This window comes from Equus asinus, chromosome 26, assembly GCF_041296235.1.
Source record: "Equus asinus isolate D_3611 breed Donkey chromosome 26, EquAss-T2T_v2, whole genome shotgun sequence".
In the NCBI taxonomy this organism is placed as follows: Eukaryota; Metazoa; Chordata; class Mammalia; order Perissodactyla; family Equidae; genus Equus; species Equus asinus.
Genome location: NC_091815.1, coordinates 39,189,154 through 39,212,666, shown reverse-complemented (window position 1 = coordinate 39,212,666; position 23,513 = coordinate 39,189,154). Strand labels below are relative to the sequence as shown.

At 54.1% G+C, this 23,513-nt stretch overlaps 1 protein-coding gene across 11 annotated transcripts; it reads left to right on the top strand.

The window, feature by feature from the left end:
* Positions 1–2,606: 2,606 nt before the first annotated feature.
* On the top strand, positions 2,607–20,441 carry LOC106840946 (serine/threonine-protein kinase SBK2). Of its 11 annotated transcripts, none has more exons than XM_044759972.2 (5): positions 2,607–2,760; positions 9,346–9,496; positions 15,618–15,872; positions 18,205–18,407; positions 19,139–20,441. In XM_044759972.2, the coding sequence occupies exons 3-5, from the start codon at positions 15,620–15,622 to the stop codon at positions 19,727–19,729; spliced, it is 1,047 nt and encodes a 348-aa protein (XP_044615907.1). In that variant the 5' UTR covers positions 2,607–2,760; positions 9,346–9,496; positions 15,618–15,619; the 3' UTR covers positions 19,730–20,441. The 11 variants fall into 11 exon arrangements, with proteins under 11 accessions (XP_044615907.1, XP_044615908.1, XP_070355607.1 ...); XM_044759973.2 differs by lacking the exon at positions 2,607–2,760 and adding an exon at positions 2,788–4,696; XM_070499506.1 differs by lacking the exon at positions 2,607–2,760 and adding an exon at positions 5,445–7,872.
* The last annotated feature ends 3,072 nt before the right edge of the window (positions 20,442–23,513 follow it).

Genomic DNA, 23,513 nt, shown 5'->3' with positions numbered 1-23,513 from the left:
ACAATGACATGTATCCATCATATATAGAACTGTGGATATATGTATATAAATATGCATATACATAATTAGCACATTTTTATTATTCTTTGTTTCTTATCTTTCAATAAGTGTTGTATTGTACATGGAAGTTAATTCAGAGAACTCCAGTTTTACAGTTTTTTGGCCTCAATACACAATGGACTCTGCTACACATATTCATTTTGAGATAGTTTCATGGTGGTCGGACTTCTGGTTCAGGGTCTCTCCAGACGTAACTCGTGCCTCCAGCATGTGTGGCACTGCCCACTCCTGCTTTGTTGAAAATGGCAGTTTCGACGTAAACATGGCTGGTGCAGTGATTGTAAAGATGAAATACAGAGCTTGAGTGACAGCCATGCTGTCCTCTGGAGCCCGTGTTTGCGTATCAAGTTTAAAATCGTGAAGCAGAGAACAAACCGCAACTGCAATATTTTTTGTTTAGTAAGTACAAATTTGAGCTCATACCTGAAATGTTTATTGAACTTGAACTAATATTTCTAAAACTGAAATGTGCTCTTCTCTTCAATTTCTAATTGTTTTCAAACTAAAAAATTAATCAAGGCAAGGATGACAAATGATGATTACTGGAAATAGTTCTGTTAATTACAGGAGAGTTTCTTACAAAACTAAACACACTCATAGCATACCATCGAGCACTGCGTTCTTTAGTATTTACCAAAGGAGCTGAAAACTTACGTCCACACAAAAACTCGCACATGGACGTTTATAGCAGCTTTATTCACAATGAACAAAACTTGGAAGCAACCAAGATGTCCTTCAGGAGAATAATGAAGAAATAAACTGTGGTGCATCAAGACAATGGAATATTATTCAGTGCTGGAAAGGAATGAGCTGTCAAGCCATGAAAAGACAGGAAGGGACCTTAAGTGCATATTACCAAGTGAAAGAAGCCCATCTGAAAGGCTACACACCATATGATTCCGACCCTATGACCTTCTGGAAAAGGCAAAACCACGGAGACAGTGAAAAGATGAGTGATCTCCAGAGGGTGGGGGAGGGACGGACGCATAGGCAGCCCACAGAGGACTTTGGGGCAGTGAAACTGCTCTGTATGAACCAATGATGGATACATGTTGTTACACATTTGTCCAAACCCAGAGAATGTACGACAGCAAGAGTGAACCCTAATGTCAGCTATGGACTTTGGGTGATAAGGATGTGTCAATTTAGGTTCATCAGTGATAATAAATGTCCCCCTCTGGTGGGGGGTGTTGACAATGGGGGAGGCTGTGCACAGGTGGGGGCAGAGGCCATATGGGAAATCTCTGTCCCTTCTACTCAATTTTTCTGTGAGCCTAAAACTACCCTTAAAAAAACCAATAAAGTTTATTAATTAAAAAAAGAAAGAAAAGGTGCCGGCCCCGTGGCACAGCAGTTAAGTTCGCACATTCCGCTTCAGCAGCCCGGGATTCGCTGGTTAGGATCCCAGGTGCAGACATAGCACTGCTTGTGAAGCCCTGCTGTGGCAGGCGTCCCACGTAAAATAGAGGAAGACGGGCACAGATGTTAGCTCAGGGCCAGTCTTCCTCAGCAAAAAGAGGAGGATTGGTGGCAGATGTTAGCTCAGGGTTAATCTTCCTCAAAAAGTAAATAAATAAATAAAATTTTAAAAAAGAAATAAAAAAACACAAATCAAGAAAAAGATGCTGGTTATTCCATGATGGGTGTTGAACTGATCTGAGTGTGCGATCCACCCCATTCACTGAGGCCTCTCTCTGCAACGTGCTCTCCATCAGGGCGGGGGTTTTTATAGCCTTATTGAGATCTGATCCCCCTACCACACAATGCAGCCATTTACGGTATGCGACTCAGTGGCCTCTGGTGCGGTCACAGAGTTGTGTGGCCATCACCGTGATCGATTTTAGAACATTTCCACCATCCCAAAAGGAAGCTCAGCGAACCCTAAGTGTCGCCCCTAATGCCCCATCCCCTCCAAACCCTCGACACCCGCTCACCCACTTCCTGTCTCTGTAGCTCTTCCTTTGAGGGCAAGGACTGTTCCCTTTGCTCTCTCTGCTTGAGACATAGAAGCAGGTAAGCACGCCGCAGTTGTTTAACTAATCTGTTTGTTTTCATTTGAAGCTCAGTCACAACTGGCCTCTGCTCGAGGCCTCTCCCTCCTCCAATCATTGTCCCATCAGGACTTTTCAGAGTCACCTCCGTTAGAACTGGTAACCCTCTGCTTCATGATTCCCTGCATGCTAGTCCATGGCGCCTCCCTGACTCCTCCCGGGGCAGGGACAGAACCTATCTGCTTGTCTCTGCCCCCAGCTCAGGCCCCAGGAAACATGTGTTGAATCTGAACAGAAACAAGAGAAGTCAGCCACCTGGACACGCATCTGCCTGGAGCGCCAGGCCTGGGAATATCTACACACGGCAGAAAGGCCCGGGGTGTGTCAGGTGGCGTCCACTGTCAGGGTTTGGGTCCCAACTCTGCCGTTCAGCCTCAGCGGGACACCGGGCAAGAGATTCCATCTCAGCCAGTCTCCCTTCCCTCAACTATAAATGGAGCTAATAATAGGACCTACCTCCCCTGGCTGCTGCGAGGATTAGCGCAGGGGCTAGTAACACACAGAGTTCAGTAAATACTAGCTATAATTATCGTTAATCACGCGGGATTTAGGAAGCTATTACGGACGCGCTTCACTCGGCCATCCGTCAGTCTCGTTCCACACACATTTCCTGAGGAGAGGGAGAGAGAATCCAGTGCCCCAGGGAACTGTGAGTCCTTCCGTGTGACTGGGGTGTCGGGTGAGATGGGGTGGGGCGGCAGATAAGACAGATCAGGTGCCAGCTCCAGAAGGGCTCAGAGGCCAGGCTGGGGAGCTTGGACGTTCTCCTAAGGGCAATGGGGAGCCAAGGGAGGCTATTGAGAAGGCGAGGGACAAATGTTGTCTCTGAGTGTTAGAAAGATGCCTTTCTGGGTCGAGGTTGGGACACTCCAGGGGGAAAGGACTGGAGGTAGGGAAGAGGCTGGGGGGATGGGACACACGGGAGAGGGTGGGACCAGGACTTCCACCTGCAGCCGCATGGACGTGGAGAATGCAATGGTTCTTAGTCTGTGATGTCTAGACAACAAGGGGGATCCAGCAGGGTCTGTAATCCCGAATGTTGTCCGCCAAATTGTGTGTTTCCATTTTTACAAAAGTAAAAAAGAAACAAGGTGAAAATAACTTTGATAGTATGTCTTATTTCACTCGATACAGTGTATTCTTGTCATCCCCGACACTCAATACAGTCGATTCTCCTTATTCACGGTGGCTACGGTCTCTAAAGTCTTGCGAACACTGAGTCACTGGCACTGAACCATCGCCTCTAAAGGAAGTGTGAGTTCAGGATCCCACCAGCCTGGTCACAACATGTTTGTCAATTGATCAATGAGTAACCTTGTTGTGTGTGTGTTTGTTTAAACACAACTTATTTAATACATATTGTTGATTCACTAACCTTGAGCTCACGGTCAACAGGGCCATACCTCAAGCCCAAAAGAAGCTTGTCTAACACCTATTTTTCCTGTGAGGCACATCGCAGCCCTGTTGCAATTGGCACACTGGACGGTACTTACGCACTGTGCTTGGGGGCCATTTTGAAGCCCCAAATCGCCAACAAAAAGCACAATACTGCAACAACCACGGCACTAACTAGATTGCCAAAAAGGACATGTTTACAGGACGAGCACTGACAACGAGAAGGCAGAGTGCCTCCTCGTTGAACCTCAGCTGGGAATGTGCGCATCAGGGACTCACATTTTTCACGGCCCTGTGCACGCCGGTGAAAGCACCGTGACTGTTGACTTGAGGGTTACAAACAAATTTTATCGGGTAGGGAAATTCACAAATACGGAATTCGTGAATGATGAGATTGACTGTGTATCCAGAACATTATGATATCACCATGTAATTAATACAAAAATCGTCAATGAGATAGTTTGCGTTCTCCTTTTCGTGCTAAGTCTTTGACATCCGGAGTCTACTTTACACTCACAGTACCTCTCAATTCAGACCTGCCACATTTCAGGCGCTTGAGAGCCACACCTGGCTAGTGGCTTCTGTATCCGACAGTGCAAGTCTCCATGGCTTTTTCAGATTCCCAAAGCGACCTATGAACACAAAAACTAAAAATTAAGCACCGATGCCAGGTACAGCTGCCTTCGAGAGCCATGCGGTAGGCTCTGAGAAAGCTGCATATTCTCTCTTCCCACCCAGGAATTCCACCTGGAGGCCAAAGCCCTGGAGAAAGCGTTTTCACTTAGCACAAGGCGACACGTATGAGCATATTGTTTGCACCCCTGCTTGAAAGAGCACAATATTGCAGAAACATAAAAAGCCACCTTCAGAAGGACGTACCCATAAAATACAGTATGTCCATACACTAGAATATTCAACATTTCTGCAAAGGAAAGAACTGAGCTCGATGTAACAACACAGATGAAACTCACAAACACAGGGTTGAGCTGGTGAGGACAAAAGCCAGTCGCAGAAGGTCACCGAGGTGATGCTATTTATACAACATTTAAAAACATGCAAGGTGATACTCTATAGCAGTTAGAGATTCATACGTATGTAGCAAAAGTTGTTTATTTTTAAATGAAGACTAACAAACATGTGGTTGGCGATGGTGGTTACCTCTGGGAGAAAAGGAAAGGATTTGGCCTGAGGTGAGTACACAGAGGGTTCCAATTATATTTGAAAAGTTCTGTTCAACTGAACAGTGGTGGACGCATAGGTGCTCATTATACTATTTAGGATATTTTTGGAGGGTCCGTCCCTGAAATATTCCATCGCCCAGGGAACCAGAGTAGGGGTTTGTGCTGCTGAGTGACCTGGTCAGAGACAATGATGGTTGACACGTGTGACCTGTCTGTGCCTTCGAAAATAATAGTCCCCATATCACAGGTAGATTGTGAGGATTAAATGAGCTTCCTGTACAGGTGTGTAAAGACCCCAGAGCAGCGGCTGGCCTGCAGACACCGCCATGAGAGTACTTGTTGATAATAATCATATCGACAAGCCATGATTTTATTCTGAGTGCTTCGTTTACTGCTTTCATCCATTATTTTATTTAGCAGTATTTATTCAATGTACATATGGACAAAGGGGCTCCGTGGTGCAATAGAAAGAAAAATAGCATTACTGTTGTGAAAACAGGAATGAAGGTAGCCCAGCCTTCAGCACTGTACTGTCGACTGCACCATGATAGCAATTCAGAGCCAAGATTTTAATTTACTAGTTTACCATCTTATCTTTCCAGACCAAACAAATCAATTTAATGTGATCGTTTCCTTTTCCTTTCTTTTTCTTTTGATCTCTTTCTTTGCCCAAGGACGGGGTGGGAGGGCGGGCGGGTTAAGCTGTCAGCTGCACAATCTTTGAGGCATAAGTTAACTTTTATGTGATCTTTCAGTATACGTTTTACTCATTAAATATTGGAAAAAATGTAAAATATATAAATAATTTATTATGTATACTCTACTATATACAATATAATATGGAATATGTGATAGTATATAGTATACATAATACATAGCATAATTATGTATAAGGTAATGTATATTACATTCATTATTATAATATATGCAATATATTATATATTACAAATATATAATATATTATAGGTGTTCAATGTTTCTTTAACAATGACACTCTGAGCAGGACCTGCAATTACTCTCATTTCTTAGGAGGAAACTGAGGCACAGAGGCAGTTGGACACTTGTCGGAGAGCATGCACAGAGCCAGGAGAGGCTCATGAGAGGAGCTCTTGGGGGCTGGCAGGAAGGACACAGGAGGGGACAGGCAGGAGGCCCAGAGGCCAGTTCTCATGAGGGGTGTGTGCGCCCCAGGGCCAGGGCTGGAGCCTCCCCCACCCACACCTGCCTCCGCAGGTCACTCCGGGTGACCCCGCCGGGCGGCGTTGCTAAATGGGGAGGTGCAAAGCTCCCCGGATCATCAGTGAGCCTCTGGGGGGAGGGAGGGGTGCTGGGGAGGGCGGAAGGCCTGCAGCGTGCCCCTCACCCTCCACGCAGGGGACCCAGGTGGCCGGCTCTGCAGCCTGACCTTTGGGCTCCAGCGCAGCAGCTGCTCTGCAGTCCCCGAAGGCCCCCTGCACACGCCACGGCCCCAGGGGAGGAACTCAGCTCCAGCCAGCCACCAGGGGATCTGCTTCACGAAAGCTGCCTGGGCAGGGGACAGAGAGCAGCCTGGAGTCCCCAGATGCTCGGGAATCCTGGCTCTGCCTCTCGCTGGCTGCTGGTCCATGCCTCCACATCTCTGTGCCTCAGTTTTTCCATCAGCAAATTGGAAACCATCCTTCACTAGCCCAGGGCTTCAGGCAAGACTCCACAAAGTCTTGAATGAATTTTTTTTTTTCAAAAGGTCCAGGGCCTGGCACCGAATAAGCATTGAATAAATAGTCATCATTGCGTTATTTCATCTTTTTTTTTTTTTTTTTTTTTTGAGGAGGTAACACGTGCTGTGGGACAAATTGAAATAATACGAAAGACACAGCGATAAAAAGTTCCCCCAAAGCTGTGGGCTGACATTGATTACGGACTCAAGTAAAGCAGCAGCAGAGGACTTATTTGGAAAAATTGGGAGAAATTGAATGCGGTTTGGGTATTAGCTGATTCTAAGGAAATTGCCCATTTTAAGGAATTATCGTTAATGCCGATAGATGTGATTAATAACACGGTTGAGCTGGAAATTTTCCTTTTATAGAGACATAAACCCAAGCATTGGGGCACAAGTTATCATGGTGTCAGTACCTTATTTTATCATTTTTAGCTTTTTATGAGGGAAAATTGCCAGCACGACCAAAAATAAAGAGTAAAAGAAACCCCCTTGTTCTCAATTAACAACGCCCCCCCACCCCCCACCCCGCCAACTTTCATTTTCTTTGGCTGGAGTATTTGAAAGCAAACACCAAGTAGCATATCATTTCACGCAAAAAGGTTTCCACAGTCTGTAATTTACTTTAAATACTTCATTTCCCCCAAAGCAAACAAAGCTAAAGTGAATATGGCAAAAAGTCAGCATTTGTGAAGTCTGGTCAATGGGTTGAAGGGTGCTCCCCACGGCATCCTTTCAACTTTTCTGCATGTTTGCAACTTTTCACAATCAAACCTCAAAAAGTCAAAGAGCAAAGGAAGTTCTCCCTCTGACCACCCCCCCCACCCCGCCCCGGCCCTGCCAGGGTTTCCAGGGGCAACATCGTAGCCAGTTTCCCGGGATCCTTCCAGAGTCTCCGAGACTGAGACTGTCGTTGCTGCGTTTTTATTAATAGCAGGTTGTAGTAGTGGTGGAAACCAGTGGGGCAGGCGGCAGGGCTGTGAGTCACTCAGAGCTGGCCCAGAGCCCGCCAACACCTCCTCCCACTCCAACCTTATGTAAGGAGATCGGTCTCTGGGAACCTCAGTTTCCTGCTCTGTAAACTGGGGATAAATCCTCACCCTTTTGAGGTGGCGAGGAGGATCCAGTGGAAAGCCCCCCCACCCTTCTGCACAGAGTCAGCTCAGAGCAGTGCCGAATACATGAAAGAAGCTTTTTTCCCCAGGACATCGCTCGGCCATTAGAGATCCTGGGTCTGAGGGAGGAGGGGCTGGGGCCTGGACCCCTGGGTCTGAGGGAGAAGGGGCTGAGGGCCTGGACTCCTGGGTCTGAAGGAGGAGGGGCTGGGGGCCTGGACTCCTGGGTCTGAGGGAGGAGGGGCTGGGGTCTGGACTCTCAGTATTAAGGAGCAGGACTTTGGGAATGGTCTCCTTGTTCCTGGAGGCCAGGACTCCCAGCCCAAGGAGGAAGGTGGAATGAGCAGAGCTGTGGGTCTGCCATCCCAGGTAAGGTATGTGAAGGGACCTGTCCCCCCAGTTCCCACTGCGCTCAAGCCCAGCCCTGGGGGGTTCACAATATGTTTTGTCCCCTCTGTCCTGGGACCAGAGCCCAGAGTCCAAGCTGGTCTAAGTTTGGAAGGGGGAGGGAGGGGGGCAGCGGGTCAGAGGGGGTGAGGGAGGGGTATGGGGGGGACAGGATGTCTCTGAGCTGTCACACACACCCCTGTCCCGGGCCCAGAGAAAGGGAGGGACAAAAGGCTCTGAGAGAAAGTCAGGAACAAAGACAGGAGGAGAGAGACGGAGAGACACTGGGAAGAGCAGACCAGAGTGAGGCAGAGGGGGGAAAGGGAGAAACAGAGAAAGGGGGGAGGGGGAGCAGAGTGTGGGATATCCTGAATGACAGACGGGCAACAACAGTGGGAACAGCGTGGGGACGAGAGAGAGAAGCCAGGGACCAACAGAGACAGGACAGGAAGACCCAGCCTGGGGACCCGAGAGCTAGAACAAGAACAAGACAGAGACGGAGGGCAGTGGAGAGAGACCGAAAGAAAGATAATCACACAGAAGAGACTGAGGGAGGGTACAGAGGAGAAGAAGGGGTGAGAGGGAGCAAACGAAATCAACAGGGTAATACAGAGAGGGACGCAGAGACCCAGAGGGGGAAAGAGAGAGGGGAGGAGTTGGGTACAAAAAGTCAGGGAAATCTTTCAACTCCGACAGACACATAGGGAGACCGAGGCAGACCCTTTCAGACGAGCTCCTAGACCTTAGCTCTGCTGAGCGAGGCCCCGTGGGGTGCAGTGGGGCTCGGGTGAGCTTGTTGCTTTTTGGGGAGCCCAGACAAAGGGTGCTTGCCCAAGGGCCAGCGGACACCAGGTGATCCTGAGATGGAGCTCAGGGACCCTGAGAACCACGAAGATGGGGACCCAGAGGTGAGAGATGGGAGCCAGGGGAGAAAGAGACAGAGAGAGGCAGAAATGCAGAAAAATGGAGTCAGAGATAGAGATGGAGAGGGGCAGGGAGCAGACACAGAGAGAAAAATGGAAGAGACAGGAAACAGAGAAGCATCAAAGACCCAGAATAACGCAAACCCGAGGAGACACAGCAAGACCGAGGTCCCCAGAGAAACGGACTCAGACACAAAGAATGGGAAGCACAGGGAGAGAGCAGGACCCAGAGCGGGACGGGCGGAGTGGGGGATTGCGTGGGCTGAGGATGTGGCCCCAGTTGGAGCTGGGGGCTTCTGGTGGCTCCCACAGATGGTGGTGGGCGGGCTCTCTGAGACAATCACCCCAAACCCCGCCAGGACATAAAAACAGGTGGCCCGAGGCTGGGTGAGTCATTGTGACTCATCCTCCTCTCTGGGGACAGTGACCCCGTCCCCTGGTCCCCCATCTCAGCCCTGGGCTGGGCCTCTAATCTCCTGTGCTGCTCTCAGTGGGCCCCAGACTCACCCCCTCCCCACCTCTGTCCCTCTCCTGCAGGAGGACACAGCCACAGCCCTCCAACGGCTCGTGGAGCTGACGGCCACCAGGGTGACCCCAGTGAGAAATCTGCGTCTCCAGTATCGCCTCATCCGAGAGCTCGGCTCTGGCTCCTATGGCCGCGTGCTCCTTGCCCGGCCTCGCCAAGGGGGTGAGTTCAGCCACTAAAGGGCAGACTCCAGGACTTCCTCATAATAGGGTCTCAGAAGCCACCAAGACAAGGAGCATCCCCAGGTGGAGCTGTTGGGGACCCTTCTTGTTGGGGGCTCTCAGAAAGTTAAGAGCGCTGTGATCTTCCAAGAAACAGAGCTCACCCAGAGAGAGTAAGAGACTTGTCTGAGGTCACACAGCAAGGCAGGAGCACAGCTTGGATTGGAATCCAGGTCACCACATCCCCGACTATATGTGAGAGGAAACTGAGGCCCAGAGAGGGTAAGGCAGCTGTGCAAGGCCACACAGCAGAGCAGGAAGTGTCCTCAGGGAAGGTGGCCTCCAACCCCCACTTCACACAAGCAGAAACTGGAAGCACAGAGAGGTCAGACACTATGCCCTGCCCCTCTTGTTTTACACATGAGATGTCTGAGGCTCAGAGAGGTTAAGCGGCTTGCCTAAGGCCCCACAGTAAGATCAGAGCACCTTGAGTTCCCTTCTGTTCCCATCTCCCTGGTAGGTCCAGCTGTGGCTCTGAAGCTCCTGCCTCGGGACTCGGTCCTGAGAACTACCTTCCTAAGAGAGTTCTGTGTGGGCCGCTGCGTCTCGGCACACCCAGGCCTGCTCCAGACCCTGGCGGGACCCCTGCAGACCCCCCGACACTTTGTCTTTGCTCAGGAGTTTGCACCCTTTGGGGATCTCAGCGGGATGCTGCAGGAACGGGTGAGGCTGGGGGCGACAAAGGTTGGGACTGCTTATCCCATGTCCAACTCTGTCCCTCACCCCATTTCTATCTCCAACACTGACCCTCAAATCAGTCTCCAACCCAGCTCCACCCGAAGCCCCAAAACGCCCTCCTGATTTCTAATTCTCAATGCAGTTCCATGCCTAACTCTAACCCTAATCCATCCAACCATCCAAACACAAGCTTGCAGGGGTGGGGAGCTGGGGTTGGGGTTGAGGATGGGTGAGGTCTGATGAAGGGAGTGGGGATGGGATTGGGGTCCGGATGGAGACAGAGCTGAGATTTTCGTTAGCATTAGGATTGGGAGTGTGAGCATGGGTGGAGTTGAGTGGGTTGAGCTTAGGGTCGATCATAGATTGGTAACGTGTGTGGAGAAGAGCGTGGATGGGTTTGCAGAGATGGTTGCGGATATGTATATAGATTGGGCTGGAGATGGGCTGTAATGAGGTCCCCTCCAGAAAGGAAACTACGTCAGGAGTGAATCCATGAGATTCTGGGGGTTCTTGAGTTTGAAGATTAGGGTGGGGCCATCTTTAGGAATAGACTTTGGATTTGAGACAGGATTGAGGATAAACAGAAGAAAGGGAGGGTAGGAGAAAGAGGGATGGATGGATGGATGGATGGATGGATGAGTGGAGGAAAGGTGGTTGGATGGATGGATGGGTGGATGGACGGATGAGTGGAGGAAAGGTGGTTGGATGGACGGATGGGTGGATGGAGGGATGGACAGGTGAATGGTTGGATGGATGGATGCATGCATGAGTGGAGGGAAGGTGGTTGGATGGATGGATGGGTGGATGGAGGGATGGAAGGAAGCAATGAGGGATGAATGGATGGATGTTGGATATTAAATAACTGAATAAATTATTGGATTGCTGACTGGCTGGTGGAATGGATGTCAAGTGGAAACACTGCTGTATAGACTGTTGGATGGATGGCTGGTTTGATGGATGAATAGATTTATCAATCGATTGATGAAGTAAACAGTAGGACTTTAGAACAAGGTCTGAGCTAGAGACGGGATCTAAATTAGTATGGGCTAAGATTGGAATTAAGTACGGGATTTGGGTTCTCACTGGCCATCTGGGTGGTCAGTTTAGAGGAGATAAGGAATATAAGGAGTGGGCGTAAGTTATTAGGGTTAGGGGAAAGTTTGACGGAAGCTGCAAGAGCTTCTGGTTAGGTTTGGGGTTCCAGTGAAGAAGATAGCCGGGGGTTGATCTATGGGAGTACAGATGTGGGTGCAGGTTGTGGTTGAGGATGATCTGGAGGTGTTGGGGGGATGTCATGGGGCCACTAGAGGTAGCCACTGTTCTGGGCTTCTGGGTTCTTGAACGCCAAGAAGCAAAATTAAGAAGGAACCAGGGCACCCTGACCTTCACCCTCTCTCCTTGACCCCAGGGCCTCCCAGAGCTGCTGGTGAAGCGGGTGGTGGCCCAGCTGGCCGGAGCCCTAGACTTCCTCCACGGCCGGGGGCTGGTCCACGCAGACGTCAAGCCAGACAACGTGCTGGTCTTTGACCCTGTCTGCAGCCGTGTGGCCCTCGGTGACCTGGGTCTGACTCGGCCTGAGGGCAGTCCAACCCCTGCACCCCCAGGGCCTCTGCCCTCTGCTCCACCTGAGCTCTGCCTCCTGCTGCCACCAGACACCCTGCCCCTGCGACCAGCAGTGGACTCCTGGGGCCTGGGAGTGCTTCTCTTCTGTGCTGCCACTGCCTGCTTCCCTTGGGAAGTGGCACTGGCCCCTGACCCCGAGTTCGAGGCCTTTGCTGGCTGGATGACCAGCAGGCCCCAGCCAGCTCAACCACCACCCCCTTGGGACCAGTTTGCATCCCCAGCTCTGGCATTGCTTCAGGGGCTTCTGGACCTGGATCCTGAGACTAGGAGCCCCCCACTGGCTGTCCTGGACTTCTTGGGGGATGATTGGGGGTTGGAGAGGAACAGAGAGGGACCTGGGGGCTTGGGGAGTATGTCCAGTGAGAATGGGGAGGAGGAAGAGGAGGGGGCAGCAAGCCTGGAGGAGTGGACAGAGGAGGAGGAGGAGGAGGACGACAAAGGTGGCAGGATGATGGGGACAGATGGGGGAGCTCCCTGACCAGGTGGCTGAGACAGGTGGTCAGAGCCTGGGCCAAAGTCCCCTCCCCCAGCCCCATGGCCACCTGGATAGGAAGACAGCTGCTCCCAAGAGGACAGAAATGGAACACATTGCATCTCTCCCTACTGAAGGCTGGACTGGGATACACAATTCCCCTCTTGACTGAGGACCCCGGAGTCCCAGACCCCCTGCCCCTCCCCAGTCAAACCCAGGGGTCTTAGCCCCCTCCTCCCTCAAGAACCTTTCCTCTTCCTTCTGCCCGGAATGTGTCTTCTTGAGTGAAGGCGCTGTTCCCCCTACAGATGCATTTCCGCACTGCGGGAACATGTTGAGTGCTCATCATGGAGTTCTGATAGAGTCACCCCTCTCCTCCAAGACCTTGGATGACTCCCGCTGTCCGTAGCACCAAATTTGGGCTTTCAGGATCCAACACTATGGAAACCTTGCCCTCTGCCTCTCCCGTTTCCCTGGGCTCTGGATGACTGGGGAGTCACTCATCCTTTCTGGACCTAAATTTACACACACACGCACACACACACACGCATACATGCACATACACGCATGTGCACTCTCCCACTTGCAGATGTTTGCACATCCTGTGTCCTCCCCTGAGAACACCTTCCTCACAGCTCCGTGCCTCCAGAAATTGGCCCCGCCCCCGCCCCCTCTCCTGCCGTGTCAGGAATGCGTATCTGAGTGATCCGTGTCTCCATCTTTTTTCCATCTCCGCTCTCAGGCTGTCCAGACTGGACATGGTCTTTCTCATTTCCACACGCTTTTAGGTTCTGCTCCCACATGGCAGGTACCCTGTACCTACCCACTTGCTGAGAGCACAGAGCACACGGCGTGTGATTGTCCCAGCTCCCTGTGCCCCTCAGACCCATCTGTGCTGGGGTCCTCAGCTGATTTGGATGCATCTCATATCGCCCTGTGCCACCGCCGTCACAGCACGCGTGCCCCTGACTTGTGGTGCTTCCTGCCTGTGGGACAGGGGCTGCGTGGGTCCCACACCATGTTCCCATCACCTGGCACAGGGTCAGAAATGGGGAACTGTGCTTCCTCCACAGGGATCTGCCCTACGTGCTTTCTCGAGGTAAAAAAGCGAGTTCATTAAGTGCCACCTGGTCTCTGGGTTTGACGCTGGGACAGAAAAAGGCTGTGGCTGGAAGCACGGGTGAAACCAGAAGAGCCCAGCATTTGATGGTGAATTTCTTAGTTTGGACCAATGTCCCACTGGCTGCATGAGATAGTCACCTGCGAGGAGCTGGGTGAGGAGACCCAGAGCTCTCAGCATGGTCTCTGCCGCGGTTTTATAAACCTAAACCTATTCTGAAATAAAAAGCTTATTTAAAAAGAACCAAATGAGTTCACATCAGTCATCTCCCTGTAAACATGAGGGGTGAGTGCAGCCCCTCTATACCCCTAGCCTCCTTCCTTAGACCCAGGGGTCCAGACCCCCAGCCTCCTCCCTCAGACCCAGGGGTCCAGGCCCCCAGCCCCTCCTCCCTCAGACCCAGGGGTCCAGGCCCCCAGCCCCTCCTCCCTCAGACCCAGGGGTCCAGGCCCCCAGGTCCTCCTCCCTCAGAGCTGGGAGTCCTTGCCCAGCCCCTCCTCCCTCAGACCCAGGGGTCCAGGCCCCCAGGCCCTCCTCCCTCAGAGCTGGGAGTCCTTGCCCAGCAGCCCCCCTCCATTGAAGTCTACAAACCCAGAACATGGGCCCCCCTCCCTTCTCCCTCTCCCCTCAAGCCCCTCTTCCCAGTTGCTCCACCACCTGCTTCCCCTCCGCCCCAAGTCTGAGATCATCTCTCACTGCATCGTTCTGGAATCTCGTTGTCTCATCCTTTCCCCAAACAGGACCCCAGTGTCTTGTCCCCTGGACATCCTTTATGGAACACTTGCGTCTGACCTGTCAATGGAGCATTGATTGGGCAGTTTGGTGGGGTCAAGGCAAGGGCCAGCTAGAAAATGATTTCATCCTGTACAGGGGGCCTCCACTCCTGGGTCTGAGGGAGGTGGGGCTGGGGCCTGGACCCCTGGGTCTGAGGGAGGAGGGGCTGGAGGCCTGGTCTCTGGGTCTGAGGGAGGAGGGGCTGGGGGCCTGGACTCCTGGGTCTGAGGGAGGAGGGGCTGGGGGTCTGGACTCCTGGGTCTGAGGAAGGAGGAACCCAGCTCCTGGGACTGGGACATTTGTCTGGCCACAGCCAGTTCTAGGAGTCAACGCACGATGTCGCTCTGCCCCGAGTGGGGTAGAAGGGGCGGGGCCAAGGGCGGGGCTTGGGACCCCTAGGTGGGGGCGGGGTCTTGCTCCTGGGCAGGCCTCTGCTGGCATGGGCTCTAAGTGCCGGGCACTGACCACAGCAGGCAGCGAAGGGTCAGGCAAGCCTTGAAGAAGGTGAGGTCTGGAGGTCGAAACCCAGGTCAGGAGGAGACAAAGGTTAAACGGCCTGAGGTGGGCAGCACCTGAGAGTGAATCCAGGCAGGTGGTCAGAGACCTGGGTCCCTAAGGGGAGCAGGAGCTGGACCTTGAGGCTGTAGAGTGGTTGAGTGTTAGGGACACATATTCTGGGGGTCACTAGATGTGTGAGTTGTATAAGGTTCCAGGAGAGTGGTGGGCTGGGGGACCGAACTCCTGAGTGTGAGGGAGGAGGGGCTGGGGGCCTGGATTCCTGGGTCTGAGGGAGGAGGGGCTGGGGACCTGGACCCCTGGGTCTGAGGGAGGAGGGCCTGGGGGCCCAGACCCCTGGGTCTGAGGGAGGAGGTGCGGGGGTTGTAAGAGTTGGACCATAGGCCTCTCAAGGGCTTGGTGACCGCTCCCAAGTGCTTGCCCCCATCCAGGCCCAGGCGTTGCCTCAGGCTAGTGTGGCCAATCGCCCTCTCTGGCCTCTGGGGGCAGAGAGCACCTGTTTGCTCTTTGGAGACAGAAGCTACTCACCCACCCCCAGGGCCCAAGTCTGTTTGCTTTGGAAACAAGGTGGGGGGTGTCTCAAGTTATCTGGTTCATCTTTCACCCTTGGGCCATCAGTTGGCCCAGGGATGTGGGGGCGGGGGCAAGGGACATCTGTGACTTCAGGCTTGACCTCACCCCAACCAGCAACTGACTAGTCTCTCCACTCCTCAGATGCCTCTAATGAAGAGGGAAACTGAGTCACAATGGCAAGTGCCACTGAGCCCCCAGCCCCTCCTCTCTCAGACCCAGGAGCCCGGGCCCCCAGCCCCTCCTCCCATGGGCCCTGGTCTTGCGGTCCCTGGGCCCTGGGTCACCTTCTCTCCTCTGTCCTTGCAGAGATGCCCGGCAAACAGTCAGATGAGGAACAGGTGGCGGCGGGGGCTGCAGAGAATGGAACTGAGGAGGACCTGGGGGGCCTCACAGCAGAGGAGCTCCAGCAGGGCCAGGAGGCAGCCCTGGCGCTGGAGGACATGATGGCACTTAGCACCCAGACCCTGGTGCGAGCCGAAGTGGATGAGCTCTACCAGCAAGTGCGACCCCTAGGCCAGGGCCGCTTTGGCCGGGTCCTGTTGGTCAACCACCGTCAGAAAGGTACCAGGGTCGGGGCAGGCTGAGTGGCGCAGGGGTTAAGTTCGCATGTTCCGCTTCTTGGTGGCCCGGGGTTCACCGGTTCAGATCCCAGGTGCGGACGTGGCACTGCTTGGCACACCATGCTGTGGCAGGCATCCCACAGATAAAGTAGAGGAAGATGGTCACGGATGTTAGCTCAGGGCCAGTCTTCCTCGGCAAAAAAAGGAGGATCGGCAGTAGTTAGCTTAGGGCTAATCTTCCTCAAAAAAAAAAAAGAAAGGTACCAGAGCCTGGGAACAGAGGTGGAAAGTGCAGAGGGCGGTGGCCTGGGCCCAGGAGGAAACTCATCAAGGCTGGGGGCTCTGCTGCAAACCTGAATCAAGTCGTGCCTCTGCCCCTTCTGGCTGTGTGTTCTTGGGAACTCCCCTCACCTCTCTGAGCCTCAGCTTCCCACTTTGAAAATGTGGGTGACGATCCTTTCTCTGAAAGAACTGTGATTCTCTGAGCATATGTCAAAGGCTCTGTTGGCTGGGGACAATGGGGAACAAGACAGAGTCCCCCCTCATGGCCCTCACATGTGGCGGCTTAGTGGTCACCATGGGGGTGATTCAGGGCCATGCTGTCTGCAAGGCCGGTGCACAGCGGGTGTGCAGGACATGTTCCCCCAGCCCCAGTCTCCTGCCTTTCTGTCAAGCCTGCACACACCCTCCGTCCTTCCCACGAAGCGGGGACACTGCTGGTGGAACTCAGAGTCAGCATCAGTTCAGGACACACCTTCCGCAGCCACCAGGGCACTCAGCCCTGGCCTGGGTCATGCTGGGGACCCAGAGATGAATCTGTCAGCCCTGCGTGCAAGCAGGAGCTCCCGGTGTGCATCGGGAGAAAGGGTGTGTTAATTTGCTACGGCCGCCATGCTGGAGCCCACAGGCGGGGCAGCTTAAACAACAGGAGTGGGTTCTCTCACAGTCCTGGAGGCTGCACGTCCGAGACCGAGGCGTCAGCAGGGTTGGTTTTTCCTGAGGCCTCTCTCCGTGGCTTGTAGGTGACCACCTTCTCCCTGTGTCCTTACAAGGTCTTCCCCATGTGCATGTCTGTGTCCAGATTTCCTCTTTTCATAAGGACCCCAGTCATATGGACAAAGGTCCACCCTAGTGACCTCGTTTTACCTCTTTCAAAACCCTATCTCTGGGGCCAGCCCAGTGGTGCAGCAGTTAAGTTCGCACATTCTGCTTCGGTGGTCCAGGGTTCGCAGGTTCAGATCTTGGGTACGGACCTACACACCCCTTGTCAAGCCATGCTATGGCAGCGTCCCACATACAAAATAGAGGAGGGTTGCCACAGATGTTAGCTCAGGGACAATCTTCCTCACCAAACCCCCCCCCAAAAAAAACCTATCTCCAAATACAGTCTTATTCTGTGACACTGGGGGTGAGGACTTCAGCATATGAATTTGAGGGGACACACTTCAGCCCAGAATAGTCGAGAGATGCAAACAGAGAGAGATCCAGACCCGGGTCATCACATAACTCGGAGGCAGAGTGAGGCCGGGGGGCGGAGGCGTCGTACGGGGGCCGCGTCCACTCGTGCTTCGCTTGGTACATCTGGAGGCCTCCCGAACGCCCGGCCCTGCGCTGGGTGCTGCTGGGGCCTGAAGATGCAGCCGCCCGTGAGGGGCTCACGGAATGGTGGGGAGCGCAGAGGACAGAGAGCATCAAGACAGAGGCGGCCTGTGCCCTGATGACCGGGATCCGGGGCATTGTAGACGCTTAAAAGAAGCCATGCTGCATCCTGCTGAGGTGAAAGGGGAAAGGTCAGCATTTCAGGGAAGGAGGTGACCTCTCTCTGTCACACACGACCTCCTGATGGGCGAGCTTGGGCCCTGGCCACTGGTGACTAAAGAAATTGAAGAAACCAGAGTTCCTGCCTTTGGGGGGCTTCCTTTCCACACATGACAAAACTGGTAATAATTCCTTAATTGGGCCTAATATCTAGTGCAGGCTGTCTTTTCCTCAATTGCCTGAAACATGGCTTTTTGGCATGGGTTTGCAGGAACAATGGACCAAACTGGGCCATTGGAGGTTCTGAGTTCAGTTTTCGCAGTATCCTTCCATTCGCTCTAAGACAGCAGACGTAAGGGAGCAGGGTAGAAACTCACTAAATGCAGTTATTATTATTACTAATTATTATTGGGACCGGTGGTGTTTTGGTCGCCATGCTGTTTTCAGGGTGGCCTTGGTAGAGATGCAGGGGTGGGAGGAGGCGGAGGGGGCTTATGGGAGAGTCCAGGTTGAGGGGCCACAAGGGCGACCCGTGGCCCTGGCACCCCTCCCACACCTGCCCCTGCTGCCCCCAGGCACGCCCATGGCCCTGAAGCAGCTCCCAAAGGCCTCCACTTCCCTCCGCGCCTTCCTCTATGAGTTCTGTGTGGGCCTCTCGCTGGGCACGCATCCGGCCATCGTAGCGGCCTACGGCATTGGCATCGAGTCAGCCAACTCCTACAGCTTCTTGACGGAGCCTGTCCTGCATGGGGACCTTATCGCCTTCATCCAGCCCAAGGTGAGTAGGCGGGTCGTGAGCAGGCCTCTGAGAGCCTCATGGGGTCTCACAGAGACGCCCATGAGCGACCTGGGCCTCAGGAACCACACCTACTGCGTTGGGCCTCACCAGGCCTCACATAGCCCCCCAGAGCCCCTCACTGGGCAGGTAGGTCTCACAGAATTGTTAGTCCTCTCTGGGGTCCACTGACACCACAGGACCAGCACTACACCCTACAAGATTCATCAGCCCTCATGGGGTGACACTAGATCCTGTGGGGCTCACAGGCCCCATAAGGTCATATTAGGCCTCACTCTGGTTCACTGGGCCCCGTAAGGTCACACTAGGCCTCATTAGGCTTCATGGGGCCACACTAGGCCTTATTGGGGCTTGCAGCCCCACAAGGTCACAGTAGGCCTCTCCCTGGCACATTGGGCCTCAGGGGGTCCTACGGCCTCACCGGGCCTCACAGTTCACACTAGACCTCATTGGGGCTCACTGGGTCTCATGGGGTCCTCACTAGGGCACACAGGCCTCACTGGGTCACACTAGGCCTCACCCTGGCTCACTGGGCTTCAGTGGGCCTCATGGGGTCACACTGGTCCTCATTGGGCCTCCGTGGGGCCACCTATTTGAGGTCCTTCACTCTCCTGGGACTGCTCCCTGGGGCTGAGGAGAAGCTGTATGGCCCCAGGCCCCTGCTGGCTGGCTGGGGTCGGAGGCTCGCAGGCCCTGACGCCTCTCCCCCACAGGTGGGCCTCCCGCAGGCAGCAGCCCAGCGCTGCGCAGCCCAGCTGGCCTCGGCCCTGGAGCACATTCACTCGCACGGCCTGGTGTACCGGGACCTCAAGCCGGAGAACGTGCTGGTGTGCGACCTGGCCTGCCAGCAGGTCAAGCTGACCGACTTCGGCCACACGCGGCCCCGTGGGACTCTGCTCCGCCTAGCCGGGCCACCCATCCCCTACACGGCCCCGGAGCTCTGCGGCCCCCCGCCCCTCCCCGAGGGCCTGCCCATCCAGCCCGCCCTGGACGCCTGGGCTCTGGGCGTCCTGCTCTTCTGCCTTCTCACCGGCTACTTTCCCTGGGACCAGCCCCTGGCCGAGGCCGACCCCTTCTATGAGGACTTCGTCATCTGGCAGGCCTCGGGCCAGCCTGAGGACAGGCCACAGCCCTGGCGCGGCCTGACGCCCGTGGCCGACACTCTGCTCTGGGGGCTGCTGGACCCTCAGCCCCGAAAGAGGAGCCCTGTGAGCTCCGTGCGGGGCTACCTGGGGCGGCCCTGGCGGCAGCGCGAGGGGGAGGCAGAGGAGGTGTACACCGGGGACGAAGAGGACAGAGAGTGAGGAGGCCGGGCCGGCCCAGGCCCACTCGCCCAGGAGACTCGCAAGGGGAGCCGGGGCCACATCCTGAGGCCTCCTCGGTGCTCACATGGTGGCTTTTGGCCTCTTTCTGCCTATTTTCATCTCTGTTTCATTATTTCCCCCTTTTCGTCTTGGGTGTCTCCCAGTCAGTGGACTGTCTCCCTCCCTTGGGCTGTGAGGCCACTGGGAACTGGGTGGCTACCCCACTGTCCCCTCTTCCCCAGGGCCCCTGCCTGCAGTCTCTTGGTTCCTTCCCTCACCTCCTGCGGACCCTACTCCTCAGCCGCCCCCCTGACAGCCCAACCACCTGGGCTCTCCTCTCCCTTCCTCGGGGTCACTCCCTCTCTGCTAGCTGCGCAGTTTATTCAGCGGGGTCATTTTGCGGGTCCTGCAGGAATGTGAGCTTGTGGGGGCAGCGTCCCGGCCTGTCCTCTTCTCTGATGAGTCCTCCCTCCGTGGCTGAGCCACCCCGGCCCTGAGTGGGTGGTCAGTAAATGCTTGTTCAGTAGCCCAGCCCAGCTGGTTTTGCGCCGCCTCCCTCCGCATCCCTCCTCCTCTTCTCTCTTGCTGGGTGCCACTCGCCCCCTCTACCCTTTCTCTTCCTCCCACATGCTGGGCCACCGCCCTCTTGATAATGTGCTTTCTCTTCTCTCAGCCCGGCCGTTCTCTGCAAATAAAGTCCATCTGGCACTGAGGTCCCCGTGATGCTGCTGGTCTGTCAGCTGGGAAAGAGAAGGATGGTGTGTTCCTGCGTGTGCACGGGAGAGTGTGCTGTGGAGGAGGGATGGAGCAGGAGAGTGAGCAAGAGGGAGGGAGAGACAGAGAGAGGGAGGGAGGGAGAGACAGAGAGAGATGGAGGGAGGGAGAGACAGAGAGAGAGATGGAGGGAGGGAGAGACAGAAAGAGACACACAGAGAGAAAGAGTGAGAGAGAAAGGATGGCAGAAAAACGGTCCCCATGTGCGATGACACGAGGCGCTGGCTCTGGGTGTGAGTTTGTGGTTGTGCCTGGGAGTGAGTGTAGCTGCTTGTGTCAGGGTTGTTAGTGCCTATTTCTGCACGTACATGTGTGTGTGAGGAGGATTAACCGCCAGAGCTTGACCGTGTCCAGATGTTCATGGGCAGGAAGTGGAGCTGGATCAGAGCGTGTACTTCTGTGTGTTTGTGTGTCCGTGAGCATCTGTGCCCCTGTGTGTAGCAGGGCAGGTGTGTATGTGGGGGGGACAGTGAGGGTCTGAATGCATCTCTCCCACATGGCTGACATGATTGTGTGTGTTGTGTGTCTGAGTGTCCAAGGCCATGTGTGCTTATATAACTGTGAGTGAGTGTGTGTGTGTGTGTGTGTGTGTGAGAGAGAGTGGGTGGGGGGGAGCGGCAGTCTGAGTGCCTCTCACCGTGTGGACACCGGATCCGTGTTTGTGTGTCTACAAGGCCTTGGGTGCCCGTGTGTGCAGCTGGGGAGGCAGTGGTGCAGGCGCCGCTGCCATCCCAGTGGCCCCTCTCTCCCTCACACCTCCCCCCTCACACCCCGGCCCCTTCTTGGCAGCCGCCTGTTTGCAAACACTCTCTCTTCCTCTCTGTGCCCTCCTTGGCAGCCAGCCCGGAGCAAGGCCACAACTCAGAGCTGGATCATGTGTCACTCCTCCCTGGCCCCCACAGCCCCCCCAGGGCCCCTGCTGTGGCCACCGAGGTGTTGCCTGGGGGGGGGGCAGCATGTGTGGCGTGACCCCTAGGACCTCTTGAATCTAGGTTCCATCCAGAGAACTGGGTACATGGTCCCCTGTCCTGGGCGATCCAGGAGAGCTGCCTGGAGTAAGGGGTCATTGGAGGGAATAGGACGGGGCGGTGCGGAAGGGGAAGCATGATCGGGGCCTCCTGCCGCCTCACCCGGGATTCTGAAACAGCCGAAGCAATTCAGCCAAGAATGTGTCCCCAAAAAAGCTGGAAGTGGCTGGGATGAGGGTGGCACTGGGAGAGGGGAGGGGAGATGAGCAGGGGGTGCGGGAGGTGGCAGAGGGTGTTAATTGGTGGCAGCAGCTGAGGATTAACTTCAAGGTGATAACGACCCAGGGAGGGGCCCAGTGTAGCAGAGGAGGCCGAGAATTCCCAGGAAGGGCCTGGGGGGCAGGCAGCACTAATCAGGTATTACGGACTTAATTCAGTAATACCTAACACTAACCGGAATACTTAACACTGACGAAGCACTCGCTCCTCACTGGGCAGCAGAGGTGTGGCTCCGAGCCCTCACGGCAGGTCGGGGCAGAGCAGGAATTTGAACCCAGGGTGGCTCCTGCCCAGGGCGCGCGCTGTTCACTGCAGGTGTCCTGCTGCCATAAGTGGGTGAGGGGGCTTTGGGAGGGGGACAGGGAGTGTGGGAGCGTGTGTGACCACGTGAGTGTGTGAGTGTGAGAGACTAGGTGAGAGTGAGTGTGTGTGAGTGTGAGCGAGTAAGAGTGAGCCTGTGTGAGGGTGAGTGTGTGAGATTGAGTGTGAGACTGTGAGTGCATGAGCATGAGTGTGAGAATGTGACAGTGTGAGTGTCGACATGAGAGAGAATATGAGTGTGAGTGTGAATGTAAGAGTGTATGAGTGCGCATGTGTGTGAGTGAGTGTGAGTTGTGTGCATGAGAGTAGGGTATGAGTATGAATATGAGGGAGTGAGTGTATGAATCTGTGAGAGTTTGAGTGTGTGGGTGTGTGTGAGAGTGAATTGAGTGAGTGTGTGATTGTGAAGGTGTGCATTGGGAGTGTGACTATAAGGGAGTGTAAGTTTGAAGAAGTGTGTGCAAGTGTGTGTGGGAGACTGGGAGCGGAGGTGGGAGAGTTGTGCGAGCGTGTTTGTGTGTGGGTGAGGTGGTCGCCCCTAATGAAGACAGAAAAGGGAGGCCGCAAAGCCCTTTGGACCCAGCCAATGGCTGTCATCAGACTACAGACATACCACATGTTGGGACGATGTGGAGACCTGGGAAGCTGCAGCCGCTGGCGGAAGGTAAAGCGGGGCAGCCACTGTGGAAGACAGTCTGGTAGCTCCTCAGAATGACAGACAGAGTTTCCATGTGGCCCAGCAATTCCACTCCTAGGTATATACCCAGGAGAAATAAAAACATGCATACACACAAATATTCATGGCACAATTGCCAAAAAGTAGGAACCACCCAGCTGTCTATCTGCTGACAAATGGATAAAGGAAATGTGCTCCATCCATTCAATGGAATATTACTCAGCCATGAAAACGAAGCACGCACTGACACACACTGCATCTTGGATGAACCTCAAAAGCATCATGCAAAGGGAAAGAAGCCAGACATGGAAGATGACCTATTACAGGATTCCATTTATATGAAATGTCCAGAATAGGCAAATCCACAAAGGAAGGAAGATTAGTGACTGCCAGGAGTGGGGCCGCTGGGGAGAAATAGGGAGTTACTGAGAATCAGTACAGCTCTTCTTTTGGGGGTGATGGTGGTGGAAATGTTCTAAAATTAGATTGCAGTCAGTGTCGCACAATTCTCTGAGTATACCAAAAACCATGGAACTGTACACATAAAAGGGTGAATGTTATGGCATGTAGATTTTATCTACATGAGGATCCTTAAAAAAAAACCCAGGCGTTTCCCAGGTTCTCACGCTGTGACGTGATCAAGGTCCTTTCCTTCTCTGAGCCTCTGAAGTCCCATTTAAAAGAACAGGGATGAAAAACCCTGCCGTCCTTCTAAAGGCTCTGAATTCAGGACCTATTCATCATTAACTAAGTCCTCAGACACAGG

What these genes read in the sequence shown, in the direction of transcription:
- LOC106840946 (XM_044759969.2), top strand. Translation starts at nt 8,749, where the DNA reads ATGGAGCTCAGGGACCCTGAGAACCACGAAGATGGGGACCCAGAG. An exon ending in ACGAAGATGGGGACCCAGAG is followed by an intron (nt 8,794 to 9,345) that starts GTGAGAGATGGG and finishes CCTCTCCTGCAG; the next exon opens with GAGGACACAGCCACAGCCCT. An exon ending in TGCCCGGCCTCGCCAAGGGG is followed by an intron (nt 9,497 to 15,617) that starts GTGAGTTCAGCC and finishes CTGTCCTTGCAG; the next exon opens with AGATGCCCGGCAAACAGTCA.